Here is a 25641-nt window from a genome sequence, read left to right on the forward strand (position 1 = left end):
AGATAGATAGATAGATAGATAGATAGATAGATAGATAGATAGATAGATAGATAGATAATGTGTATGTGCATTTCCTTTCTTTTAAACAATTTAAATATGCATAAGATTCAAATATTGCCTACCACCACTGCCATCATTTTCTGCTCTGCTGTAAAAGCTCTTCCTTCCATGTATCTCCTATATGAAATAATTTCCCTCATTTTTTCTCTTCCTTTCCCAATCTCTCATGGCATTCCTCTTTCTCATCCATTCATTTTTTATATCATCCCAATATAATCAACTCACTCCTGAGCCCTTTATGTAGAATATAAAATCTGTATAGAATTTTCCATAATGCACTGCCATAATAATGATAAAATTAGGGTGTAGGGGTGTTCAGGAAAGACTAGTGCCTGTGATGTGAGGGATACCAAGCCTTTTTTCAGGGTCACTTGCCATATTTGCTGTCTACCTGATTCACCCAACTCTCACCTGTGACTCCAAGAAGATGTATCATATTCAGTGGCCACACTCCAGTAAACTATTTTGGTAGATAGTCTAAACCAGGTTGAGGGTTACCTAGGGTTTTCAAATCCATTGCTGAATTTGGGGGGGGAGGGTGTCTACCCCAAGCATGTAGAGACTTCCCCTGGTGTAATGGGTGGATGAGAACAATTTGTTCCAATGGCCACAAAGGCAGCTGAAGCAGGTGTTGTGTAGCACTTAGAGTTTGGCTAGACATTGAAGATGCATAGATCATCCACTGCATCCCAAGCCATTACCAATTATCTTGGCTTTTGTCTTGTCACTGCATTTTGATGACTCTGGAAGAGAGAATGAGGCCAACAATTTCATGCAATTGTGTCTCACTTAAATCTAATTTATGCACGAGTCAAAAGTATCACCTATTTTTCTACTTTTACCTACCTCAAAGTCCTGTGACAACAGGCAATGATGAAGCAGCAGGTGCAAATAAACTGGGAGCTGTAGTCACAACCTTGCACACAAGTATCCCAGTCCATAGGGTCATCTTCTCACTGAACTGAAGCAGCAATAGGATTAAACAGCCCCCTGTATGTCTGAGCATCCCTTTTTAAGGACCACACTGCTCACCTCCTAGCATGAGTAAGGGTGTCCTAAAAATTATCTACTTCATCCAATCCTGGCCAGCAGGTGGGGATCCCACCCTGAGGTCAAAACACACCACAAATGCACAAAAACTTCTGCAAAGATGATTCTACTTGCCATCAGTACATGGAATGTACACATGCTTATGGACAACAAGAAATTCAGTAGACCTGAAAGATGAATAAGTCTTGATTACGAAAGAACTCAGTATGTGTCACATTCAAATAGCAACCTTAAGTAAAACAGAACTGGCAAATGTAGGACAGCTTACTGAAATTGGTAGTGGATACCCATTTTTCTGGAGTGGCCACAAAGATTGGGAATCCCATGAAGCTGACATGGGTTTTGTAATTATTACTAATTTAGTCAATAAGTTGTATACCTCTGAAAAGGAGTGAATGACAGGCTCATGACAATGTAATTGGACTTACAGGAAAGCACCATGCCACTATCATCAGTGTGTATTCTCCCATGTAATGGTAAGGGAATTTGAAGATCTTCCTTGCCCCTTAATAGGCCTAGGGAATTTGAAGATATTCCCTGCCCCTTAATGGGCCTCACTTGGAACCCAACAAGAGAAGCTTGCTTATGGGAGGCTTGTTTTTCAGGAAAGCCCCCATCTTTTGTTACTTTGTATATATGTATGTATGTATGTATACCCTGACATAAGGTTTTGGTTTTGGGCTCACTTATGGAAAGCATTGTGTGAATTGGTCAGATGAGACTCTGGGTAACCATTGAGACCCCCTGACTTTGACAATCCAGATGCTGGTGCTTCTCTCTCTGGTAATTCACGATGTATGTATGTAATAGTCAGACAACTAGAAACCCTTTCTGTTAGTGTGTTGAATTGTGTTATTTTCTCTGTCTGTATTTTTTGTCTGCTTGTAATTTCTGTTTGTATTTTCTGAAGTTCAAGGTACTGACTTTTCCCCCTAAACTAACTATGATTAAAGTGAGATTGTTAACCCCTTTTAACTTTAGAAAAGCAGATCAAAGAACCTGTGCTAGCAGCCATCCTGGGTATGCTAGAGTGTTTGCTGTTATATTCCACTATGATGAACCCTGATGAGGTCAAAGAAAAATTTTATAAAGACCTGGAAGCCCTCATCATCAATATGCTGAAAGAGGACAATCTAACAATTCTAGGTGACTTTAATGCCAGACTAAGCACAGACTATCAGACATGACAGGGAGTCCTGGGAGGAAAGGAGCTAGAAAAAGCAACAATGTTGGTCAATTACTACTGAAGACTACAACTCATGACCTCTCTTCACCAACACTATCTTCCATTTACCTCAATGCAATAAAACTTTGTGAATGCATCCCTGCAGTAAACATTGACATTTAATTGATTATTTCATTGTAAGAAGAGACAGACAGGATGTGAGAGTGAAGATGATGATGTGTCACAGAATGCTGGACTGATCATAGACTTATCCTCTCCAAGCTAAACATTCACATTCAACAAAAGCTGGGTGCTAAGACAAGACCTGAAGACTTACTGTCAAAACATTAGAGTACTCCATTGAGCAAAAACAATTTGTTGCTACTTTGGAGAGAAAGCTGAACCAACACACAGTTTACAACAGTGGAGCAGAAAAGGAGCGGGCAGCTTTCAGAGATTTAGTATACAACACTGCATTCACTCATCTGGACTAGAACACTCAAAAACAGGGGTGGCCAGGTGGCTCAGTGAGTAAGAGTGCCAGGCCCAGAGTCAGGAACCTAGGATCGGTTCCAGTCTCAGATACTCGGCACCCACACAAAAATAACTGGCCGTGTAACCTTGAGCAAGTTACTTAACCCCAATTATTTAGGGGCGGCTAGGTGGCACAGTGAATAAGAGTGCCAGCCACAGCGTCGGGAGACCTGGGATCGGTTCCGGCCTCAGATACTCTGCACCCACACAAAAATAACTGGCCGTGTAACCTTGAGCAAGTTATTTAGTCCCGATTGCTTAAAAAAAAAGAACACTAAAAAACATCAATATTGGTTTCATGAAATTGATAGGGAAATTTAGAAGCTGCTAAATGAAAAATGTGAACTCCACAGAATTTACCAGCAGGATAGTTCATCCATCTTTAAGAAGCTAGAGTTTAACTCCATTGAAAGTAAAGTGCAAACAAAGTTTATAAAGATACAGAATTATTGTCACAGTCAGAAGGCAGATGAAATCCAGTTTTACACTGATAGTAACAATCCAAAGCAGTTTTATGACACCCCTAAATATGATGCTATTTATGGGCCAAAGACCTATAGTGCATCTCAGCTCAGTGTTGATGGAGCCACATTGATTAATTATAAAGACATGACCCTGGAGAGATGGTCTGAACATTTCCATAGTGTTCTCAACAGACTGCAATCCATCAGTGCTGAAACCATTGACCATGTACCTCAAGTAGAAGTCAATCCCTCTGCCAGTAAACCTGAAGAAGGGGTTTTAGATGCCATTAGGCTTCTCTTATGTGGCAAAGAGCCTGGTGCTGATTCTATTCCAGCTGATATTTAAAAGGCAGGGGGTATACTACATATATAAAAACTTACAGAAATTTTCCAGTTCATATGGCAAGAGGAGATTGTCCCCCAAGAGTTCAAGGATGCCTCCATTGTCCATCTCTATAAAGGAAAAGGAAATAGGTTATCCTGTGACAATCATAGTACTGTCTCTTACTCATTACTGGCAAGATTCTTGCCAGAGTCCTTTTTTTGAGGGGGAAAGGCAAAGCAATAGGAGTTAAGTAATTGCCCAAGATCACACAGCTAGTAAGTATCAAATGTCTGAGGCTGGATTTGAACTCAGGTCTTCCTGACTCCAGGGCCAGTGCTCTATTTACTGCACCACCTAGCTGCCCCCAGAATCCTTCTTAATGAGATGGTCCTTCACCTGGAAGATGGCCATCTACTTGAGCCATTGTGGCTTCAGAAAGGGATGAGGAATGACTGATATGGTGTTTACTCCCTGACAATTCCAGGGAAAAAAGCCAGGAGCAGAACAGAGTCCTATAAAGAACGTTCTTCAGTCTCACCAAGACCTTCAGTGCTGCAGTCATGAGACCTTGTGGAAAATCTTGGCACAATTTGGTTGCCCAGAGAAGTTCATCATTATTGTGTGTCAGTTTCATGATGGCATGCTTGCACAGATTCTGGGTAGTGCATATTGCTCTCTATGCTTTCCCAGTCACCAATGAAGTGAATCAGGGCTTTGTGCTTGCTCCCATGCTTTTTAGAATGATATTTTCAGTGATGTTCTTGGACAACCTTCAACAAGGATGAAAACAGCATTTTAGCTACTTGCACTAATAGTAAATTATTTAACTTGAAAAGCTTATAAGCCAAGAGTAAAATGGAGGGAGATTTGGTGTGCAATTGTGCATTCAATATGAGACTGAGCTGCAAAAAAATATGGATTAATTCTCTGCCACTTGTACTAATTTTGGTCTAACAATTAACACCAAGGAAACAAAGGTTCCCCATCAGCTAGCACCACACCACCCATCATGGAAAATCAGTTACAGTAAATGGAGAAATTCTGAATGCAGTAGATAAGTTTATTTACCTTATCAGTATACTTTCTAGGGATGTACACATAGATGATGAGGTTGGTGCATGAATTGCCATAACTCAGTGTTTGGGAATTTCTAAAGGAAAATTAGAGAAAAGAGGTATTAGACTGCCTACCAAACTGAAGGTCTACAGAGCTGTTGTGCTGACTTCATGGTTGTATGCCTATGAAATCTAGACAGCCTAACAGTGCCATGCCAGAAAGCTGAATCACTTCCATTTGAATTGTCTTAGAAAGATTCTGAAGGTACCAGACACTGAGGTACTTTATCAAGCTGAACTACTAAGCATTCAAACTCTATTGCAGAGAGGACAACTCCAGTGGGCTGGCCACATGGTTCAAATGCCAAACTATCTTACAAAGAACTCACACAGAAGTCAGAAAAAAGTGATAAAAAGACACTCTGCCCTTCACTGTAACAGTTCTTCACTGTATGCCTTGTTTATATGAGATAATCATCCCTTCCTAGCCAACTTTATTTTTTAAGATTATTCTATCATGCTCACCTTAACCCCAAACCTTCTATTTATGTATATACTCTTTCAAACTACCCTAGTTACAAATATCATTTTCCCATATAAGAAGTAAACAGTTTGAACTTACTAAATCCCTTATAATTAGTCTTTTGTGTTTACCTTTTTATATTCCTCTTGATTCTTGTTGGTCAAATTTTCCATTCAGTTCTGGTCTTTTCCTCCTGAATATCAGTAAGTCCTTTAATTCATTAAATATCCATTTTTCCTTTGCAGCATTACATTTAGGTTATTCTTGATTGCAAACCCAGCTCCCTAGCTCTTTGGAATATCATGTTTCATACCTTCAGTTTCTTTTTAAGATAGAAGCTGCTAAATCATGTGTTACTCTGACTGTAGCTCCATAGTATTTAAATCGTTTCTTTATAGTTGTTTGTTGTATTTTCTCCTTCACAAAGGAGCTTCAAAACTTTTCTAAGGTATTCTTGTGAGTTTTCATCTTGGGATTTCTTTCAGGTAGCCACTGATAGAGAAGAGCATGCAGATCAAAACACAGGAGAGTAAGGGGAGAGGATAAAGGAGGAACTCTTAGAAATGTGGATAGATTAAAGAATAGGAGGACAAAAGGAGAGGATATGGAAGGATTCTTAGAAGGGGTGAGGATTAGGGAGGCAGTGGTCAGAAGTAAATTAGATGTCAGAGGAAGAATAAAGTAAAAAAAGAGGAGAAAAGAATAAACAGTGAGGAAAAATAGGATGGAGGGCAATAAACAACTAATAATTATAACTTTGAATGTGAATGGGATGAACTCACCCAGAAAAATAAAATTGGGTAGCAGAATGGATTCAAAACCAGAATCCAATAATATATTCCTTGCACATTTTAAAATATGAGAGATACACAGAATAAAAATGAAAGACTGGAGTAGAATTTATTATGTTTTAACTGATACAAAAAAAAACCAGGGGTAGCAACCATGATATCAGACAAATTTAAAGCCAAAATAGATTTAATTTTGAGTTAAACAGGGAAATTACATTATCATAAAAAATACCATAGATAATGAAGTAATAAATGCTAAACCTATATGCACCAAATGCTATAGCATCCAAATTAAAAAAAAAAAAACTAAATGAATTACAGGTTGAAAAAGATAGATTTAATAGTGGTAGACTTCAATGTACCCTTCTCAGAACTAGATAAATGTAACCAAAATGTAGATAAGAAAGAAATTAATGAGATAAATAAATCTTTTTTTTTTTACCTTTTGGAGGGCAATTGGGGTTAAGTAACTTGCCCAAGGTTACACGGCTAGGTTTTTTTTGTGTGTGTGTGTGGGTGTTAAGTGTCTGGGGCTGGAACCGAACTCAGGTCCTCCTGACTCCGGGGCCAACGCTTTACTCACTGCACCACCTAGCTGCCCCCATGAGATAAATAAATCTTATATTAAATATGCTGAATACCTGAAAAGAATAGAATTGGAATTGAAAGGAATATAGTTTTTTTTTTCTCTATGGTAAATGGTATGTTTGTAAAAATTAACCATATATCAGGTCATAAAAATTTTGTAATTAAATGCAAAAAATATTAAATGCATCATTTTATTTCCTTAGTATTTTATTTTTCCCAGCTATATATAAAAATAACAATTTTAATATATTTTTTTAAAATTTTGAGTGTCAAATTTCCTTCATCCCTCTTCACCCCCACCCCACCCACATTAAGAAGACAAGTAATTCAATATACATACAAGTGGTGTCATTCAAAACATATCCATAACAGTCATGTTGTGAAAGAAAACATAGACAAGAAAAAAACTCCTCAAGAAAAATAAAGCAAACTGCTATAGTATCCTTCAATCTGTATTCAAACACCATCAGTTCTTTCTCTGGGGATGGATAGTATTTTTCATCATAAGTCCTTCAGAGTTGTTCTGAATCATTGTTTTGCTGAGAATAGCTAAGTCATTCACAATTACTTATCTTACAATATTGCTCTTACTTTGTACAAAGTGCATTTCACTTTGCATCAGCTCATATAATCCTTCCAGGTATTTCTGTGTGCATCCTGCTCATCCTTTTAAGATCATAACACAATAAAAATTAAATTTAATAAGGGACCATGGAAACCCAGATAAAAATTAATTAGAGAAAAATATAATCTTTTTAAAAATTTATTGAATTTTTAATTTATGGAATAAATCAAACATTTCCATAACAAAGTATAGTTTAAAAAAGATTATGTACAACTTGCTAGTCTTTTTAAGTATGTAATAATATGTAAAAGAGATTTCTTTTTTTCCCTTTTTCTCCCCCTGCCACCTTAGAGATAGCTGTCATTAGACACAAATGTGGATGTGGGTGTGGGTGTGTATATGTAAAAATCATTCTGTACATACTTATATTCATCAGTTCTTTCTCTGGATGCAGATAGTATTGTCCTTTATATGCTCTTTGTATTTAATTTGAGTATTTATAGTACTCAAAATGACTTAGTTGATCAAAGTTGTTCTTAATACAATATTACTGTTACTGTGTACAATGTTCTCTTGGGTCTGCTCATTTGCCTCTTCGTTATTTCATGCAAGACTATGTTTTTCTAAAATCATTGAGCTTATAATTTCTTATAGCACAGTAGTATTTCATCATGATAATATACAACTTGTTGAGCCACTCCCCAAGTGATGAGCATCCCCACAATTTCAAATTCTTTGCCACAGCAAAGAAAACTGCTATAAATATTTTAGAACATATAAGTTCTTTCCTTTTTCCCCTAATCATCTTTGGAAATAGACCTAATACCGGTATTACTAGGCAGTTGAATAACTCTTTGGGCATAATTCCAGATTGCTCTCCAAAAGGATCAGTTCACAATTCCCTCAACAATGAATTAATGTCTCAATTTTTCCACATCCTCTCCAATATTTGTCACTTTCCCCTTCAATCATTTTAGCCAATCTGATAAGTGTAAAATGATATGTCAAGGTTGTTTTAATTTGCAGTTCTCTCTAATCAATAATGATTGAGAGCACTTTTATATCACTAAACTTAGCTTTGATTCTCTATCAGAAAACTGCCTGTTACTATCCTTTGACTATCAGTTGGAAAATGACTCATATTGTTATAGAATTGACAAATTTCCTTATATATTTGAGATACAAGACATTTATCTGAAAGACTGTCTACAAAAATTTTGCCCATTTTCTGCTTGCCTTCTGATCTTGGCTACATTTATTTTATTTGTAAAGAAAAAAAACTTTTTAATTTAATATAATTGAAATTATCCTTTTTACACCTAACTCTGTTCTCTATTTCTTGTCTATTTCTTGATAGTGAACAAATTGTTCACTATCCCTTAGTTGGATAAATAATAAATAATATATTCTATGTTCTTCAAATCTTCTTTTGATATCTCTCTTTGGGGGGGAGGGGAGGGATGGAGTCAAGATGGCAGAGTAGAAGCAGGACCTCTGAGCAGCTCCAGCTTCCACCTTCCCCAATCAATGTAAAAAGGGGACTCTGAACAAACTTTGGAGCTGCAGAACCCATAAAATGACACAGAGAAGCTAATCTCCTGCTGAGGACAGCCCGGCAGGCCAGCAGGAATTGGCAAGCACAGCGCTCTGGGAGCCTAGCCCAGGCCCCAGTGAACCAGAGGTTTTACCCCAGGGCATGTCTGAGCAGTCACCAGCCTGAGACACTCCAGATCAGCAGCAGCTGTGGTCCTTTCCAGAATTATCAACACATAGATGCAAAGGACAAAGTGAGAAATCAGGGTAGTCTGGATTTTGGGACCCAGTAAGTGGGAGTGCATGGCTTTTGCCCCCCCCCCCAGGGGAGAGAAGCTGCTGAGATGCCCAGCACAGCCAGCCAGTGCCACATGGCACCTTCAGCTCCTGGCCTGCAGAGTGTAGGGGGACCAAGCACCAGTCTGAGGGGTAATCGCTCTTGCTTTAACCTGCTTGGACTTTGATTGCTGTCTATGGTGGAAGTCCTGGGGTGTGTGTCCAGCTTGCCAGAGCATATGGAGGCCTCAGAGAGAGCACCCATCTAATACCTCCAGCAGCTGAGAAAACCCCAGCGTTTGGGAAGAAAGCTCCCCTGTCTGGTGGCAGAGTCCTACTGTGGCAAATACCCCAGGGGTCAGGTGACTGAGGGGCGACATGACCAGGCAAAGGAAACAAAGCAGACATAAGATTCCAACATTAGACTCCTATTTTGGGGACAAAAAGGAGCAAAGCATGGAAGAGGAGGAAGACAGTGAAGTCAGAACTCCTACACCAAAAGCTTCAAAGGAAAATATGAGCTGGTTACAGGCCATAGAGGACCTTAAGAAGCAGATAAGAGAAGTGGAGGAAAAATTGGGAAGAGAAATGAGAATGATGCAAGAAAATTATGAAATGAGAGTCAACAGCCTGACTGAGGAAAATAACACCTTAAAAAATAGACTAACTCAAATGGCAAAGGAGACTCAAAAAGGCAATGAGGAGAAGAATGCCTTCAAAAGCCAAATTTGCCAGATGGAAAAAGAATCTCAAAAGCTCACTGAGGAGAATCATGGCTTCAGAATTAGATTGGAGCAAATGGAAGCTAATGACTTTATGAGAAATCAAGATGCTGTTAAACAGATCCAAACAAATGAAAGAATAGAAGGCAATGTGAAATATCTCATGGGAAAAACCACTGACCTGGAAAATAGATTCAGGAGAGATAATTGAAAAATTATTGGACTACCTGAAAGCCATGATCAAAGTAAGAACCTAGAAATCATCCTCCAGGAAGTTCTCAAAGAAAACTGCCCTGATGTTTTAGAACCAGAGGGCAAAATAGAGGTTGAAAGAATCCACCGATCGCCTCCTGAAAAAGACCCCCAAAAGAAAACTCCTAAGAATATTATAGCCAGGTTCTGGAATTCCCAGATTAAGGAGACAATATTACAAGCAGACAGGAAGAAACAATTTGAATATTGTGGAACCACAATCAGGATAACTCAGGATCTGGCAGCTTCTACACTGAGGGATCGAAGGGCTTGGAATATGATATTCCAGAGGTCGAAGGAGCTGGGATTAAAGCCAAGAATCACCTACCCAGCAAAACTGAGTATCATGTTTCAGGGAGAAATATGGTCATTCAGTGGAATAGAGGGCTTTCAAGCATTCTTGCTGAAAAAACCAGAGTTGAATAGAAAATTTGACATTCAGAGTATCTGAGCCCAGATTTGATCCAGGTCATCCCGACACTTGGAGCCGGTGCTCTTACTCACTGAGCCACCTGGCCACCCCTAAGCAATTGGGGTTAAGTAACTTGCTCAATGTTACATGGCCAGGTGTTTCTGGGTGGGTGCTAAGTGTCTGAGCCCAGGATTCAATCTCCAGGTCTTCTTAACACTGGAGCCAGTGCTCTTACTCGCTGTGTTCCCTGGCCGCCCCAATAATTGTACCTTATGAAACTTTTCTCAGTATGAAAATAGTTGAAGGGAATAAAAAAAAAAAATATATATATATATATATATGTCTATATATGAGGGTATATTGGCATATGAATACATATGTGATTGTGTGTATATATGTTTACAGGCATACATAGATAGAGGGCACAGGACCAATTTAACAGGAAGGGATGATACTTAAAAGGTGAAATTAAGAGATGAAAGAGGAATATAATGAGAGGAGATGGGGAGAGACAGAATGGGGTAAACTATCTCATATAGAAGAGGCAAGGGAAAATGGTTACAATGGAGGAGAATAATAGGAAGGCAAAAGGGAATGGGTAAACCTTATTCCCATTGAATTTGGCTTGGGAAGGGAATGACATACACACTAAATAGAGTATCTCACCCTACAGGAGAGTAGGGGGAAAGGAGATGAGAGGGGGGATGATGGAAAGGAGGGCAGTCTGGGGGGAAGTGAAGTTGGAAGCACCCACTTTTGAAAAGGGATGGGATCAAAGTAGAGAATAGAATAAGTGGGAGGTGGGATAGGAGGGAGGGAAATATAGTCAGTCTTTTGCAACATATCTACTATGTTATTGTTTTGCATTAAGCACACATGTACTACCTATACTGAACTGCTTATCTTCCCAGTAAGGGTGAGTGACAAGGGAGAAAGGGAATGAATCTGGAATTCAAAGTATCAAAATCAAATGTTTATATATATATATATATATATATATATATATATATATACTCTATCATTAATACTATTTTACATGTAATTGGGAAATAAGCTATACAGGCACTGGGGCATAGAGATCCACCATGCCCTACTGGAAAAGTCGAAAGGGGTATGGGAGAAAATATGGGAGACAGCAGATTGGAGGAGGGGATATCCTGTGGAACTGATATTTTGGGGCTGTGGGTAGGGGAAAAAATAATAAAAAGTAATTTAAAAAATAAATTATCTCTCTTTATATATAGGTCATGTTTCCATTTTGACCTTATTTTGGAAAATGGTTCATGATATTGTTCTATGCCCAGTTTCTGACATGCTGCTTTCCAGTTTTCCCAACAGTTTTTGTTATATAATGAATCCGTATCCCAAAATCTTAATTCTTGACACCAAGGTCACTATATTTATTTTCTGCCATAAAGTGTATGTCTACTCTGTTCCATTGATCTGCTTTTTTGTTTCCTAGCCAGTACCAGGTAATTTTGATAATTACAGCCTTGAAATATAAAATCTGATGCTGCTAAACCTCCTTCCTTCATATATTTTTTCAATAGTTCCTTTGATAGTCTTGATTTTTCATCCTTTCAAATAATTTTTATTATTTTTTTCTAATATCAGTGAAATGATTTTTAGTAATTTAATTGAGATGGCATTGAATATATGAATTACTTTAGGTTGAAATGTCTTTTTTATTATATTGACCCTGCCCACCCATGAACAATTTATTTTTCCTCAGTTATTTACATCTGACTTTATTTGCATAAAAAGTTGTTATAGCTTTGTTTATATACTTTCTGGCTTTGTTTTGGCAGGTATACTCCCAGGTATTTTATATTGTCTGGAGTTATCTTAAATGAGGTATCACTTACTATCTCTTATTGCAGGCTTTTGTTTGTGATATATAGGAGATCCTGATGATTTATAAAGATTTACTTTATATCCTGCTTCTTTGCTAAAACTGTTGTTTCAGCCAACTTTTTAGTTGACTGTTGGGATTTTCCAAGTATATCATCATATCACCTGCAAAAAGACATAGTTTTATTGCCTCATTCCCTATTCTGATTTCTTCTATTTCTTTTTATTCTCTTACTGCTATTGCTAGGATTTCCAATACAATGTTGAATAGTATTGGTGACAGTGGGCATCCTTGTTTCACAGCTGATCTTACTGGGAAGGCTTCTAGCTTATTCCATTACAAATAATGCTTGCTGATGGTTTTAGATGAATACTTTTATCAATTTAAAGAAAATTAATTTCTACTTATACTTTCAAGTGTAATTTATCAAAAGTTTTTGTTATTTTTATTTATTTAGTATTTTCCCCAGTTATATGTAAAAACAAATTTTAACATTCACTTGAAAAACTCTGAATTTCAAATTATCTCCCTCCCTCCTCACCCCCATTGAAAATACAAACAATTGGATATGGGTTATACATGTGTAATCATACAAAACATATACATAATAGTCATATTGTAAAAGAAAACATAGACAAAAAATCAAGAAAAATAAAGTTTAAAAAAAGTATGCTTCAATCTGTATTCAGATACCAGCAGTTCATTCTCTGGGAATGGATAGCATTTTTCATTATAAGTCCTACAGAATTGTCTTGGATCTTTCAAGAATAGCTGAGTTATTCACAGCTGATCATCTTACAATACTTCTGCTGCTTCATACATAGCACATATCACTTTGCATCAGCCCATGCAAATCTGTCCAGGTTTTTCTGAGAGCATCCTGCTGATCATTTCTTACAGTACAGTAGTATTCTATCATAATCACATACCACAGTTTGCTCAGCCATTCTTCAATTGATGGGCATCCCCTCAATTTCTAATTCTTTGGCCCCCCAAATGAGTTCCTGTAAATATTTTTGTACACATAGGTCCTTTTCCTTTTTTTATTATCTTTTGAGATATATATACCTAGTAGTGGTATTGCTATGGTATGCATGATTTTATAGCACTTTGGGTATAGTTCCAAATTGCTCTACAGAGTGGTTGAATCAATTCACAGCTCCACCAGCAGTACATTTATGTCACATTTTTCCCACATCCCCTCCAACATTTTTCATTTACACTTTTAGACCTATTAGCCAATATAATAGGTATGAAGTAAGACATCAGGTTTCTTTTTATTTGAATTTTGAATCAATAGCTTCATCTGAAGACTGATCATATCTTTTGATGATTTATCAATTGGGTAATGGCTCTTATTTTTATGAATTTGACTCAGTTCTCTATGTGTTTGAGAAATGAAGGCTATAACAGAGAAACTTCCTTCGAAATTTTTTTCAGTTATTATTGCTAGCTATATTTCCCTCCATCCTGTCCCCCCTTCATTTACTCTGTTCTCACTCTCCTTTTTCCCTGTCCCTCCTCAAAAGTGCTTTGCTTCTGACTGCCTCCTCTGCCAATCTGCCCTGGCCCCTTCTCTGGTCCCCTTCGCCTCCTACTTTCCTATAGGATAAGATAGATTTCTATACTCAATTGAGTGTATATGTATTCCCTCTTTGAGTCAATTTTGATGAGAGTAAGGTTCACTCACTCCCCTTAATCTCTCCCCATATTCTCCTCCACTGTATAAGCTCTTTCTTGCATCTCTAATATGAGATAATTTACTCTATTCTACCTCTCCCTTTCCCTCTCTCCCATTGTATTCCTCTTTCTCACACTTTAATTTTATTTTTTAGATATTGTCCCTTCATATTCAAGTGACACCTGTGCCCTCTGTCTATATATACTCCTTCTGACTCCCCTAATAATGACAAAGGTCTTATGAGTTGCAAATATCATCTTCCCATGTAAGAATGTAAATAGATTAACCTCATTAAAAACCGTTATGATTTCCCTTTCCTGTTTACTTTTTTATGCTTCTCTTGAGTCTGGTATTTAAAAGTCAAATTTTTTGTTCAGCTCTGGTCTTTCCATCAAGAATGCTTCAAAGTCCTATATCTCACTGAGTATCCATTTTTTCCCCTGAAGGATTATACTCAATTTTCTGGGTAGGTGATTCTTGATTGTAATCCTAACTCCTTTGCACTGTGGAATATCATATTCCAAACTCTATGATCCTTTAATGTAGAAAATGCTCAATCTTGTGTTATCCTGACTATGGCTCCACAGTACTTGAATTGTTTCTTTCTGGTTGCTTGCAATATTTTCTCCTTGACTTGGAAGCACTGGAATTTGGCTATAATATTCCTAGCAGTTTTCATTTGGGGATTTCTTTTAGGAATTGAATAGTGGATTCTATCAATTTCTATTTTACCCTTTGATTGCAGAATATCAGGGCAGGTTTCCTTGATAATTTCTTGAAAGATGATGTCTAGGCTCTTTTTTTGATCTTGGCTTTCAGGTAGTGCAACAATTTTCAAATTATCTCTCCTGGATCTATTTTCTAGGTCAGTTGTTTTTCGATTAAGATGTTTCACATTATCTTCTATTTTTAATCCCTTTGTTTTTTTAATCTTTCTTGATTTCTCATAAAGTCATTGGTTTCTATTTCCTCCATTCTAATTTTTAAGGAATTATTTTCTTTAGTGAACTTTTGGACCTCCTTTTCCATTTGTCTAATTCTGTTTTTAAGGCATTCTTCTCCTCATTGGCTTTTTGGATTTCTTTTACCATTTGACCTAGTCTGTTTTTCAAGGTGTTATTTTCTTCAGTATTTTTTGTGTCTCCTTTACCAAACTGTGTTCTTATTTTTCATGATTTTCTTACATCACTTTCATTTCTCTTCCCAATTTTTCTTCTACCTCTCTTATTTGATTTTCAAAATCCTTTTTGAGCTCTTCCATGACCTGAGTCAAATTCATATTTTTGTTGGAGGCTTTTGACTTTGGTGGCTTCATCCTTCTGAGGATGTATTTTGGTTTGCCATTTCACCATAGTAACTTTCTATGGTCAGAGGGGTTTTTAAATTTCCATTGTTTGCTCATTTTCCCAGCCTGTTAATTGACTTTTAACTCTTCGTTAAAATAGGGCTCTGTTTCCAGGGTGGAGAGTACATTTTCCAGTGCTTCAAGGATTTTGTTCAGATGTTTTCAAAGATACTTGTAGGGACCTGTAAGTTTTCAGATCTTCCAATGTGGTATGATTTAAGGAGAAGTGTTCACTATTTTTCTGACCTGTGCTGTGGTCTGTGAATGACCATAAGCACTCTTTTCTGCCTAATGAACTCTGATAAGGGTCCCTGCTCTCTCGTGGCCACAAGCTCTAGTGTGGTCACAAGTTCTTCAGCCTGGGAGTGCCACAAAGAACTGTGACTCAGATCTGAGTATGGGCAAAGCAACAGAGTCCTGCCTCAATGTCAGCAAAAAGACCTCTGTAATCTCCTTCTGATCAGTTGTTCAACTCCCTTACTCTTGGTGGGCTGAGAACTCTGGAAGCAGCTTCTGCCACTGAGCTGCTTCTACTGATTCAGTATCTCCCAAGGCCTGCTCTTGGTTTGCTAGTGCCAGGGCTGTGTTGGTACAACCTGTGCTGGACTGTACTCCTCTCACTCTGATGTAAGAGCCCTTTCCTACAGACCTTCCAAGTTGTCTTGTGCTGGAAATTTGTTTCATTTTGGCTTTTTGTGGGTTATGCTACTCTAGAATTTGTTTAGAATCATTTTTTAAAGGTATTTGGAGTGGTTTGGGGAGAGCTCAGGCAAGTCTATGCCTTTACTCCACTATCTTGGCTCCACCTCAAAAGCTTTTTCTGTATCTGTTGATATAATAATATCTCTTTATTTTGCTTTTATTATTGATATTATCTATTATGTTAATAGTTTTTCTTATGTTAAAACATCCCTTCATTCCTGGTATAAATCACACCTGATTATAATGCATAATCTTTGTCATACATTGTTATAATCATTTAGCAGTATTTTCTTTAGGATTTTTATATCTATATTCATTAATGAAATTACTCTATAATTTTCTTTCTCTGTTTTTACTCTTCCTATTTTAGGCATCAGTATTGGAGTTGTTTCATAAAAGTAGTTTGTTGGGACTCCTTTTCCTTACTCCAAATAATTTATTTAATATTGAAATTAGTTGATGTTTAAATGTTTGATAGAATTCAACTGTAAATCCATTCAGTCCTGTTGCTTTTTTCTTAGAAGCTCATGTATGACTTGTTCAATTTCCTTCTCTAAAATAGGTCTATTTAGGTTTTCTATTTCCTCTTCTACTAATCTAAGCAATTTACATTTTTGTAAATATGCTTCCATTACACTTGAATTGTTAAGTCTATTGTCATATAATTGGGCAAACTAAGTCCTTATAATTGCTTAAATTTCATCTTCTTTAGTGATATATTCACCCTTTTCATTTATGATACTAGTGACTTGGCTTTCTCTCTTTTCTAATCAAATTAACCAATTGTTTATTTTTCCATAAAACAAACTCATATTTTTCATTAATTCAATGGGTTTACAATCAATTTTAGTAATCTCACCTTTAATTTTTAGAATTTTTAATTTAGAGTTCAATTGAGAATTTTTAGTTTGTTCTTTTTCTAGTTCTTTTAATTATATACCCAATTGATTAATCTTCTCTTTTCCTAATTTATTGATATAAGCATATAAAGATATAAATTTTCCTTTGATCACAGTTTTTACTATATCCCATAGGTTTCAATATGTTGTCTCATTGTCATTCTCCTTAATGAAATTATTGTTTCTATAATTTGTTCTATAACCCACTCATTCTTTAAAATTTGGTTGTTTAATCTCTATTTAGTTTTTTTAGTCTGATTATTTTTGTTTTCTCTTCTGGATCTATTATCCAAATCCATTGGTTTTCCTATGTTTTGCTTTCTCTTCTATTTTTTCACTATTCATGTTTTGTTTAATTATTTCTTGATCTCTTATAATTTTTCTGGCTTTACTTTACCCAATTCAAATTTTTAAGGTGTAATTTTCTTCCTTAAGAGGACCTGAGTTCAAATCCAGCCTCAGACACTTAACACAAAAACGAGCCATGCGACCTTGGGTGAGTCAATTAACCTCAATTGCCCTCCAAAAAGCAAAAACAAAACAGACAAAAAAATAATACTAGTAATTATCTTCACCTATAATTCATTTAACTTTTCTTTTAAAAATTTAGATGCTGTAGTATTTAGTGCATACAGGTTCAGCCTTGGTATTGTTCATTGTCTATGGTACCTTTTATCAAAATGTAGTTAAATAAATTTTAGCCATAACTTTGTCTGAGATCATAATTGCTATCTTGTCTTTTTGCATGTGCAGATGTATAATAAATTCTCTTCTCACCCTCCATTGTAACTCTCTCTGTATCTCTTAAATGTGTTTCTTGATCTTGCCCCAAATCTTCAGTTCTCTCCTCTAGTCTGGAACCAAAGCCAAACTTCCAACCTTCAATATTTTTTATTGCTTTTTGGAGCGGTGAAGGCAAGGCAATTGGGGTTAAGTGACTTGCCCAAGGTCACACAGCTAGTGAGTGTTAAGTGTCTGAGGCCGTATTTGAATTCAGTCCTCCTTACTCCAGGGCTGGTGCTCTATCCACTGAGCTGCCCCAAGATCTAAAATCTTAAGGAAGAAAATAATTCCTTGAAAACCAGAACTGAGCAGGAGGAATCAAATGACATTATAAGAAACTGAGAAATAATAAAACTAGAAGATAATCTGCAACATTTCACTATAAAAACCCAATTCTTGATCAACAATATATTGTTGGATTCTGATTTTTAATCCATTCTACCATCCATTTCCATTTTATAGATGAGTTATCCTATTCATATCTAAAGTTATAATTACTATTTATGAATTTCTTTCCATCTTATTTTTCCTCACTATTGTCTTTTCAGTCTCTCTTTTAACCCTATTGCCATGACCTTATATTCTACTTTTAACCCTATCCCCATTACCTTGTATTCTACTCTCCCATTGCTCTTTCTACCCACCCCTCTAAAAATCCATACTTTATTCTCTTCTCCCACCTACCTAAATCTTAGTCTACACACACTGCTATAAGTCCCTCCCCCACCCATGTCATGTCCCCCAATTCTCTCACCTTGCTACAGGTCCAGAAGATGTCCACACCCTTTCAGATGTACACATTGTTTCCTCTTCAACACAGATCTCATGAGAGTAAGATTCCAACATTACCAACCTTTCACCCCCATTTGCTTCCTCTGTATCATTTCTTCTTTTCACAGCCTATTTTTTTTATCAGATAATTGCTCCTTTTTACCTTTTTCTACCCATTTTTTTAGAGAATCACCCCCACCCTAAACAACTCAGCCCCAAACTTTCTTTCATACTACCCTAGTAATTATTAAAGTCTTAAGAATACTGATGATATTTCCATATATAAAAAATAAAGAGTTTGACCTTGATGAGTACCTTATAATTTTAGTCTTTAATGTTTTCCTTATATTTCTTCTAGATCTTTTATATCAAAGTTTCCATTGAGTTCTGGTCTTTTTGTCACAAATGCCTGAAAATTTTTCAGTTTGTTGAATTACTTTTTTTTCATTGAGGAGTATACAAAACTTTCCTGGGCAAATTATTCTTGGTCACAATCCCAGCTCTTTTGCTCTTTGAAATATAATGTGGTGAGTGGTAGATTTTTTTTCTATTTCTGCTTTATCCTCTTCTTCTTGAACTTCAGGAAAATTTTCCTTAATAATTTATTGTAATATTGTATAAATTATTTTTATCATAACTTTCAGGTAGTCTAACAATTCTTATATTATCTCTCCTCTATCTGTTTTCCAGAACAGTTGTTTTTATAATGAAATGTTGCAGATTCTCTTTTAGTTTTTCTAGTTTTATTATTTCTCAGTTTCTTATAATGTCATTTGATTCCTCTTGCCCAGTTCTGGTTTTCAAGGAATTATTTTCTTCCTTAAGATTTTAGATCTAGGGACAGCTAGGTGGCACAGTGGATAGAGCATCAGCCCTGGAGTCAGGAAGACCTGAGTTCAAATATGGCCTCAGACACTTAACACTCGCTAGCCGTGTGACTTTAGGTAAGTCACTTAACCCCAATTGCCCTGCCTTCCCCCCTCCAAAAAGCAACAAAAAAAGATTTTAGATCTATTTTTCCAATTAATTAGTTTTCTTTTCTTAATTTGCATGGATTACTTTTCCTAATTTTTTTTCAAAGTCAATTATTTTATTTTTAAATTACTTTTTAAGTTTTTCCAAGAACTTTTTGTTGTTGTTGTTGTTGGGCTTCTGGACATTCTTTTGGGATAGCAGTGGCTTTTTTAACCTATCTTCTTCTGACTATTGTAATGGCAAGCAAAGAAGTACTTAGGGCCTTATTTCAGCTATTTAATTATTTAGCACCTTGTTTCAGTTCAAGTTTCTTTTGAGTCTTGCCCTTGAATATATCAAGTCTTTGTTAAGAAACAGGACTTGTGAAACCCACAGTGGGAGGAACTTGCCAAAGACAGGAACAGAAAGGAGATAATGACTATATATAAGGAGAAGCCCAAGCTGGGAGAGAGCAGAACTGAGAAGGGGAACAGTTGTGGAGGCCAGAACTCTCTGTTCTGTCTGTGTTGATTTTTGTTTGTGATACTTTGTACAGAAGCCCTGGAACCTTACTGGAAGCCCTGAAAGAGGATTCTCTTGTAGTCTGTTTACAGAAGTCCTGGAGGAGGGTTTTCAGGTCCTGGGACCATACTAATAATGTGTGTTGAGTTCTCAGACCTTGTTGGTGGGTCTGTCTTGATTTCAAAGGCAGATAGTGAATTGCTGATGGTGCCAACAATGTATATGAATGTTACTGTGGTTCTGTTAAGCTTTGACTTTCCCAGAAACAGAAACTGTGAAGGACTTCAGGTGTACTAGACACTGTGAACTTCAAAGTGGAAGTGGAAGAGGAGCTGGACCCATGGAAGACTGGGTAGATTCAGGCAGGAGCTGGACCCATAGAAGAGGAGCCATAGAATTTAGGAGCCAGCCTCAAGCCAAGATGAAAAGACCTCTCCTTGGATACATCGTGCTGACTGAGAAGATCATAATTCAATATGACAAGGGGTGAAAAACTTTGACCTTTGTACCTTGTCACTTAAGAAGGCTTGCTCCTTAAGGATGATTCAGTTAAGAATGATTGGGAACTAATCTCCAAACAAGAAGAAAGAAGACTTTTTGACTGAGAGATTGAGACAATGTGACCCTTTGTACTTTGTATTCCTTAAGCTCCTTAAGGATGATTGAATTAAGGTCTTACTGAATGATATCCTTTGTTTAAAACTACATGGCCTCTTTGGTGAAAACTATGTGACCACTTTAGCGATAAGTTGTTATGTTATAACATTGTGAATGCTGTACTTGGGTTTGTGTGACTGTTTTGTCTTAGTTTATTATTGAATAAATAGAGAGCTCACTATACCATGTGATCAGAACCTTAAAGCTATTCGTAGCAGCAGCCCTCTGAAGAGCTGCTCATGCTTGGCTTTACAAGTATGACCCCAGATCTTCTTTTACACCATCATACCTGTCTATGTTCAAGTTCTTTTTCCTTTGATTACTCAACTGCCTTACCCCTTTATTTTTGCTGTTCTATGTCCATTTTGTGGTGATATTCTGTCTGTTTGTTGAGGAAATTTGGAGAGCCTATAAATTTCTGAACTACTCTACCATCTTCCCAGAAGCCCCCCTCTAACCTAATCTTAATGAATTAAGATTAATTAAAGAAAGGATTTAAAAAAACAAGTCAAAGAAACAATGAAGAAATTTATCAAAGCAAATGATAATAATGAGACAACATACCAAAATCTATGGGATGCAGCAAAAGCAGTAATTGGAGGAAAATTTTTCTTGCATGAACAAAAAGAGAAAGAGCAGGCCAATGAATTGGATATTCAATTTTTTAAATATCAAAAATTTTAAAGGTAAATATACCATTAATGAAGATTAAATCAAACAATTATTAGGAGTTATTTTGCCCAATTATATGCCAATAAGTTTAACATTTTAAATGAAATGGATGAATATTTGCAAAAATGCCTAGATTAATAGAAGAAAAAAATGGAAAAGTCTGTTTTAGAAAAATAAATTGAACAGGTCATAAATGAGCTTCCTAAGGAAAAAAGAAACATTAGGATCAGATAGACTTAAAAGTGAATTCTACTAAACATTTTAAAACCAAATTAATTCCAATATTAAATGTCTTTGGAATAATAGGCAAACAATTAGTCCCGCCAAACTCCTTTTATAAAATAAATATGGTGCTGATATGTAAACCATGAAGAGAATTAATGCAGAAAAAAATAGACCATTTTCACTAATGAATATGGATGCAAAAATCCTAAATAAGATACTGCTAAAAGATTACAACAATATCTTATAAAGAGTATATATTATGACCAAGTGGGATTTATACCAGGAAGGTAGACCTGGTTCAATATGAGAAAAAAACTATTAACATAATTGTTTATATAAGTAACAAAAGTAACTAAAATCATGTGATTATATCAGTAGATGCAGAAAAGCTTTTTGTCAAAAGATAATGCTCATCCATATTTTTTATAAAAACTTTTGAAAACAATAGGTATAGGTGTATTTTTCCTTTAAATGATAAGAAGCATGTACCTAATATAAGAAGCATCAGCAAGCGGCAGCTAGGTGGCCCAGTGAATAGAGCGCTGGACCTGGAGTCATGAGGACCTGAGTTCAAATCTTGCCTCAGACACTTAACACTTGTTGTGACCTTGAGCAAGTCACTTAACCCCAATTGCCCCTCCAAAAAAAAGCAAAAAAAAAAAGATATTACAAAAAGAAGCATCAGCAAGCATTATTTGTAATGGGGATAAGCTAGAATCCTGCCCAATAAGATCAGGAATGAAACAAGGATGTCAATTACCACAAATATTTAATATTGTATTAGAAATATTAGCAATGGTAATAAGAGAAGAAAAAAATTAAAGTATTAGAATGGGAAATAAGTTAATAAAATTATCTCTTTTTGCAGATGATATACTTAGAAAATTCCAGACATCCAACTAAAAAGTTAGTTAAAACAAAATCATCATTTCTATATATCACAAAAAAGCCCTGCAAGAATAGATAGTAAGAGATACTCCATTTAAAATAAATGTACACAGAGCTCTATAGTCATATGAAAAAATGCTCTAACTCACTAATGATTAAAAAGATGCAAATTAGAATAACTCTGAGGTACCACCTTATACCTCACATTGGCTAATATGACCGAAAAGCAAAGGACAAATGTTGGTGGGGATGTAGAAAAATTGGGACTAGTACACTGTTGGTGAAGTTTTGAACTGATCTAACCATTTTGGAGAGCAATCTAGAATTTTGCCCAAAGAGTTATAAAACTGTGTATACCTTTTCTCCCAGCAATAGCACTATTAGGCCTCTTTCCCAATGTGTTCAAGGAAAAAGGAAAATAACCTATGTGTTCTTAAAAAAAAACATTATAATAGCTCTCTTTGTGGAGGCTAAGGACTGGAAATTAAGTGGATGCCCATCAACTGGTGCATTAACCATATTGTGAAAGGTTTTAAATGACAGGCTAAGCACTTTGTATTTTATTCTTGAGACAAATAGAGAGCAAGTGAAGGCACTTGATCAAAAGATTGACATGGTCATACTGATGTTAGAAAGATTATTTTGCAACTTTGTGGAGGATTGGTTGTAGAGGAAAGAGACTGGAAACTGGGTATCCAGCTGTTTATAACAATAGTCTAATAAATGAGAGGATCTGAACTAGAGTGATAGTTGTGAGAGTGTAGGGAAGAAGATGGATGCATGATAAATTGCAAGCCACTGAGCATCTTGCTATTGTAAAAGGTAGTAGTTCTGTTACATATGAGTTATTCATAGTTGTGAGGGGTTTCTTCCCATAAGGGCATATATACAACTCCACAGAAATGGCATCAACATCTAAAAACACATGGAGCCTTCAGTGTTTACCTAGTTCATTTAAATTTTCAAATAATGCCTGAATGCTCTCAGAAATCCAAAGAAGTGTGGACAGGCATTCACCTTCAAAAGTAGAGACAACTAACATGTTCAGCATCTTCCCTAAATGGCACCTGATTAGGACAAATAGGAAATGCAATACAATAATTCTCAAACTCATTAAGTTACAACCTATGGTCTAATTGTAACAAAATGTACATTACCCCAAATGAAAATTACTATAATCTCAATAAATGTGATGCCCTTGAGAAACATGAAGAAAATAAGAAGGAAAAACAAAAATAAGAGAAAAAGAAAAACAGAGTAACTTTTTATTTAAAAGATTCAAAAGGGGGCGGCCAGGTAGCACAGCGAGTAAGAGCACCAGCCCCAGTGTCGGGATGACCTGGGGATTGAATCCGGGCTCACATACTTAGCACCACACCCAGAAACAAGTGGCCGTGTAACCTTCAGCAAGTTACTTAATCCCAATTGCTTAAAGTAAAATAAAATAAAAGATTCAAAACTTCTGCCAGAAAACAGTTTAGTACAAGATTGGCAATGGACATTACATATCTGATGAGATATTCTATTATATTCTATTCAAACAAATATCCTATTATAATCACACACATATATAAAAGCTTATCTCAAACATCTCCTTATTTCTCACCTGTCTTTACTACTTAAGGATTTCTCTGACTTATTTCTCCAATCATATCCATTTGTCAGGTACTTTTGCCCTTCCCACCTCCCCACTTTTTTCAGCTTTTTGTATTTTGTCTACTCCTATTAGATTCTAAGCTCCTTGAAGGCAAGAACTGCCTTTACTTTTTCATATTTGTATCCCAAGTGCTTAACAGTGCCTGGCATTTAGCAGACATTTAATAATGCTTATTGACTATATATATATATACATATATATATATATACACATACATTTATATATGTATGCACATATACAACATTAATTTACTGCATATATTTATGTATGTGTATATATATATGTGCATTCAAAGATTATTTGTATTTTAGTCAACATAATCAAATACAGATTCCTACAAGCAATGAGTACCCCAAATTAACAACAAAGGACATATGAAAGAAGATGCTATTTGCATCCAGAGAAAGAATGGATGAAAAGAAATATACATAGAATGATTTTACGTGTGTGTGTGTGTGTGTGTGTGTGTGTGTGTGTGTGTGTGTGTGTATAATGGTAGCCATCTCTAGGGTGGGGGAGAGAGAAAAAAGAAATTTACATAACTTTATTATACATTTAAAAGGAATAACAAGTTGTACATAGTAGACATGCAGTTTCATGTGCAATTATCTTTTTCATTATATGAAAATGCTTGTTTTATTCCATGAAATAAAAAAATTTTAAATCAAAGGTCTGTTTTAAATAAGTATAGATATGACAAAGAGTTCATTCTGACCATTTAAATTTATTTTTCAAGTACTTGGTAATTGGAGATTAAATTGTGACTGAGATATAAAAGGAAGGAGTACCTTTAATGAAAATACTTCAAATAGCATTAGTTCACATCAAAGATATGTTTCTAAATATGTATATTTTCTTTCTAAGGTGAATCAAAAAAGAGAAATGGTGACAATGGCCAAGTTGACAGAGTCCATGAGTGAGTACCTTTGACATTTATTTAACCTTAAACCCATAAAGAAAACACAAAATGTTCCCAAATCTATCATTACTTATAAAATGTGTCTCTAATTCTCCCACCCCCCTCCAATCATATTAGATGCTATACTGGTAAGCTAATAGGAGAAAGAAATTTATTATGTTTTGTATCATATTAATCTGTTATATTATTCTAACTTAGTTTTATGCGGCCAAAATCCTGTAATGAAAGAATGACTCAGCAAATCTTTGGAAAAATAACATAGGTTCTACTTGATTTAAATCATTGCACTAGCAAGCAGACTACTGAGTGCCTTTAATGAAAAACTTTCTTGGAATCAGCTGGAGTTCTGCAAGCAGCAAGGGAAGCAGGGCTTTCTGTCATTATATATTTACTTGAAATCTGTAGCAGTGCCTGAAGTGAGACAAAAGGAAAAATATATTTATTCATAAATGGTGATTCAAACATATCAAAAGACAGTAAAAAACGAAGTCTCCGAATTACAACCAACTTACAAAACATTGTAACACCATGCACAAGCAGCTTTCCAGAAGAATGCTACTGTGAACAGCTTTTAAGGTTCTGATTATACAGTATAGTGAACACTCTATTCCATAATAAATCAAAACAAAACATTCACAGAAAATCAAGGTACAGCATTCACAATATTGCAACTTATCACATAAAATCACAATATATTATTCACAACAGCTTATCATTAAAATGGCTACATAGTTTCCACCATAGTGGCCACAAAGTTTTAAACAAAGAACAATCATCTCAAAGTACAATAGTCAGTCTT

The 25641-nt window shown here is 35.9% G+C and overlaps 1 protein-coding gene across 1 annotated transcript in view; it reads left to right on the forward strand.

Annotated features, from left to right (window-relative positions):
- KCNJ6 (potassium inwardly rectifying channel subfamily J member 6) overlaps nt 1–25641 on the forward strand; it is a 254528-nt gene that overhangs the window by 33110 nt on the left and 195777 nt on the right. Inside the window, exon 2 of the mRNA XM_069075019.1 lies at nt 24788–24839. Coding sequence (XP_068931120.1) covers nt 24806–24839 — 34 coding nt within the window. The 5' untranslated portion in view covers nt 24788–24805. The remainder of the gene's footprint in view (nt 1–24787; nt 24840–25641) is intronic.

This window comes from Petaurus breviceps, unplaced genomic scaffold (genome assembly GCF_028583685.1).
Source record: "Petaurus breviceps papuanus isolate PSGF00001 unplaced genomic scaffold, PetGlider_PUasm1.0 90897, whole genome shotgun sequence".
In the NCBI taxonomy this organism is placed as follows: Eukaryota; Metazoa; Chordata; class Mammalia; order Diprotodontia; family Petauridae; genus Petaurus; species Petaurus breviceps.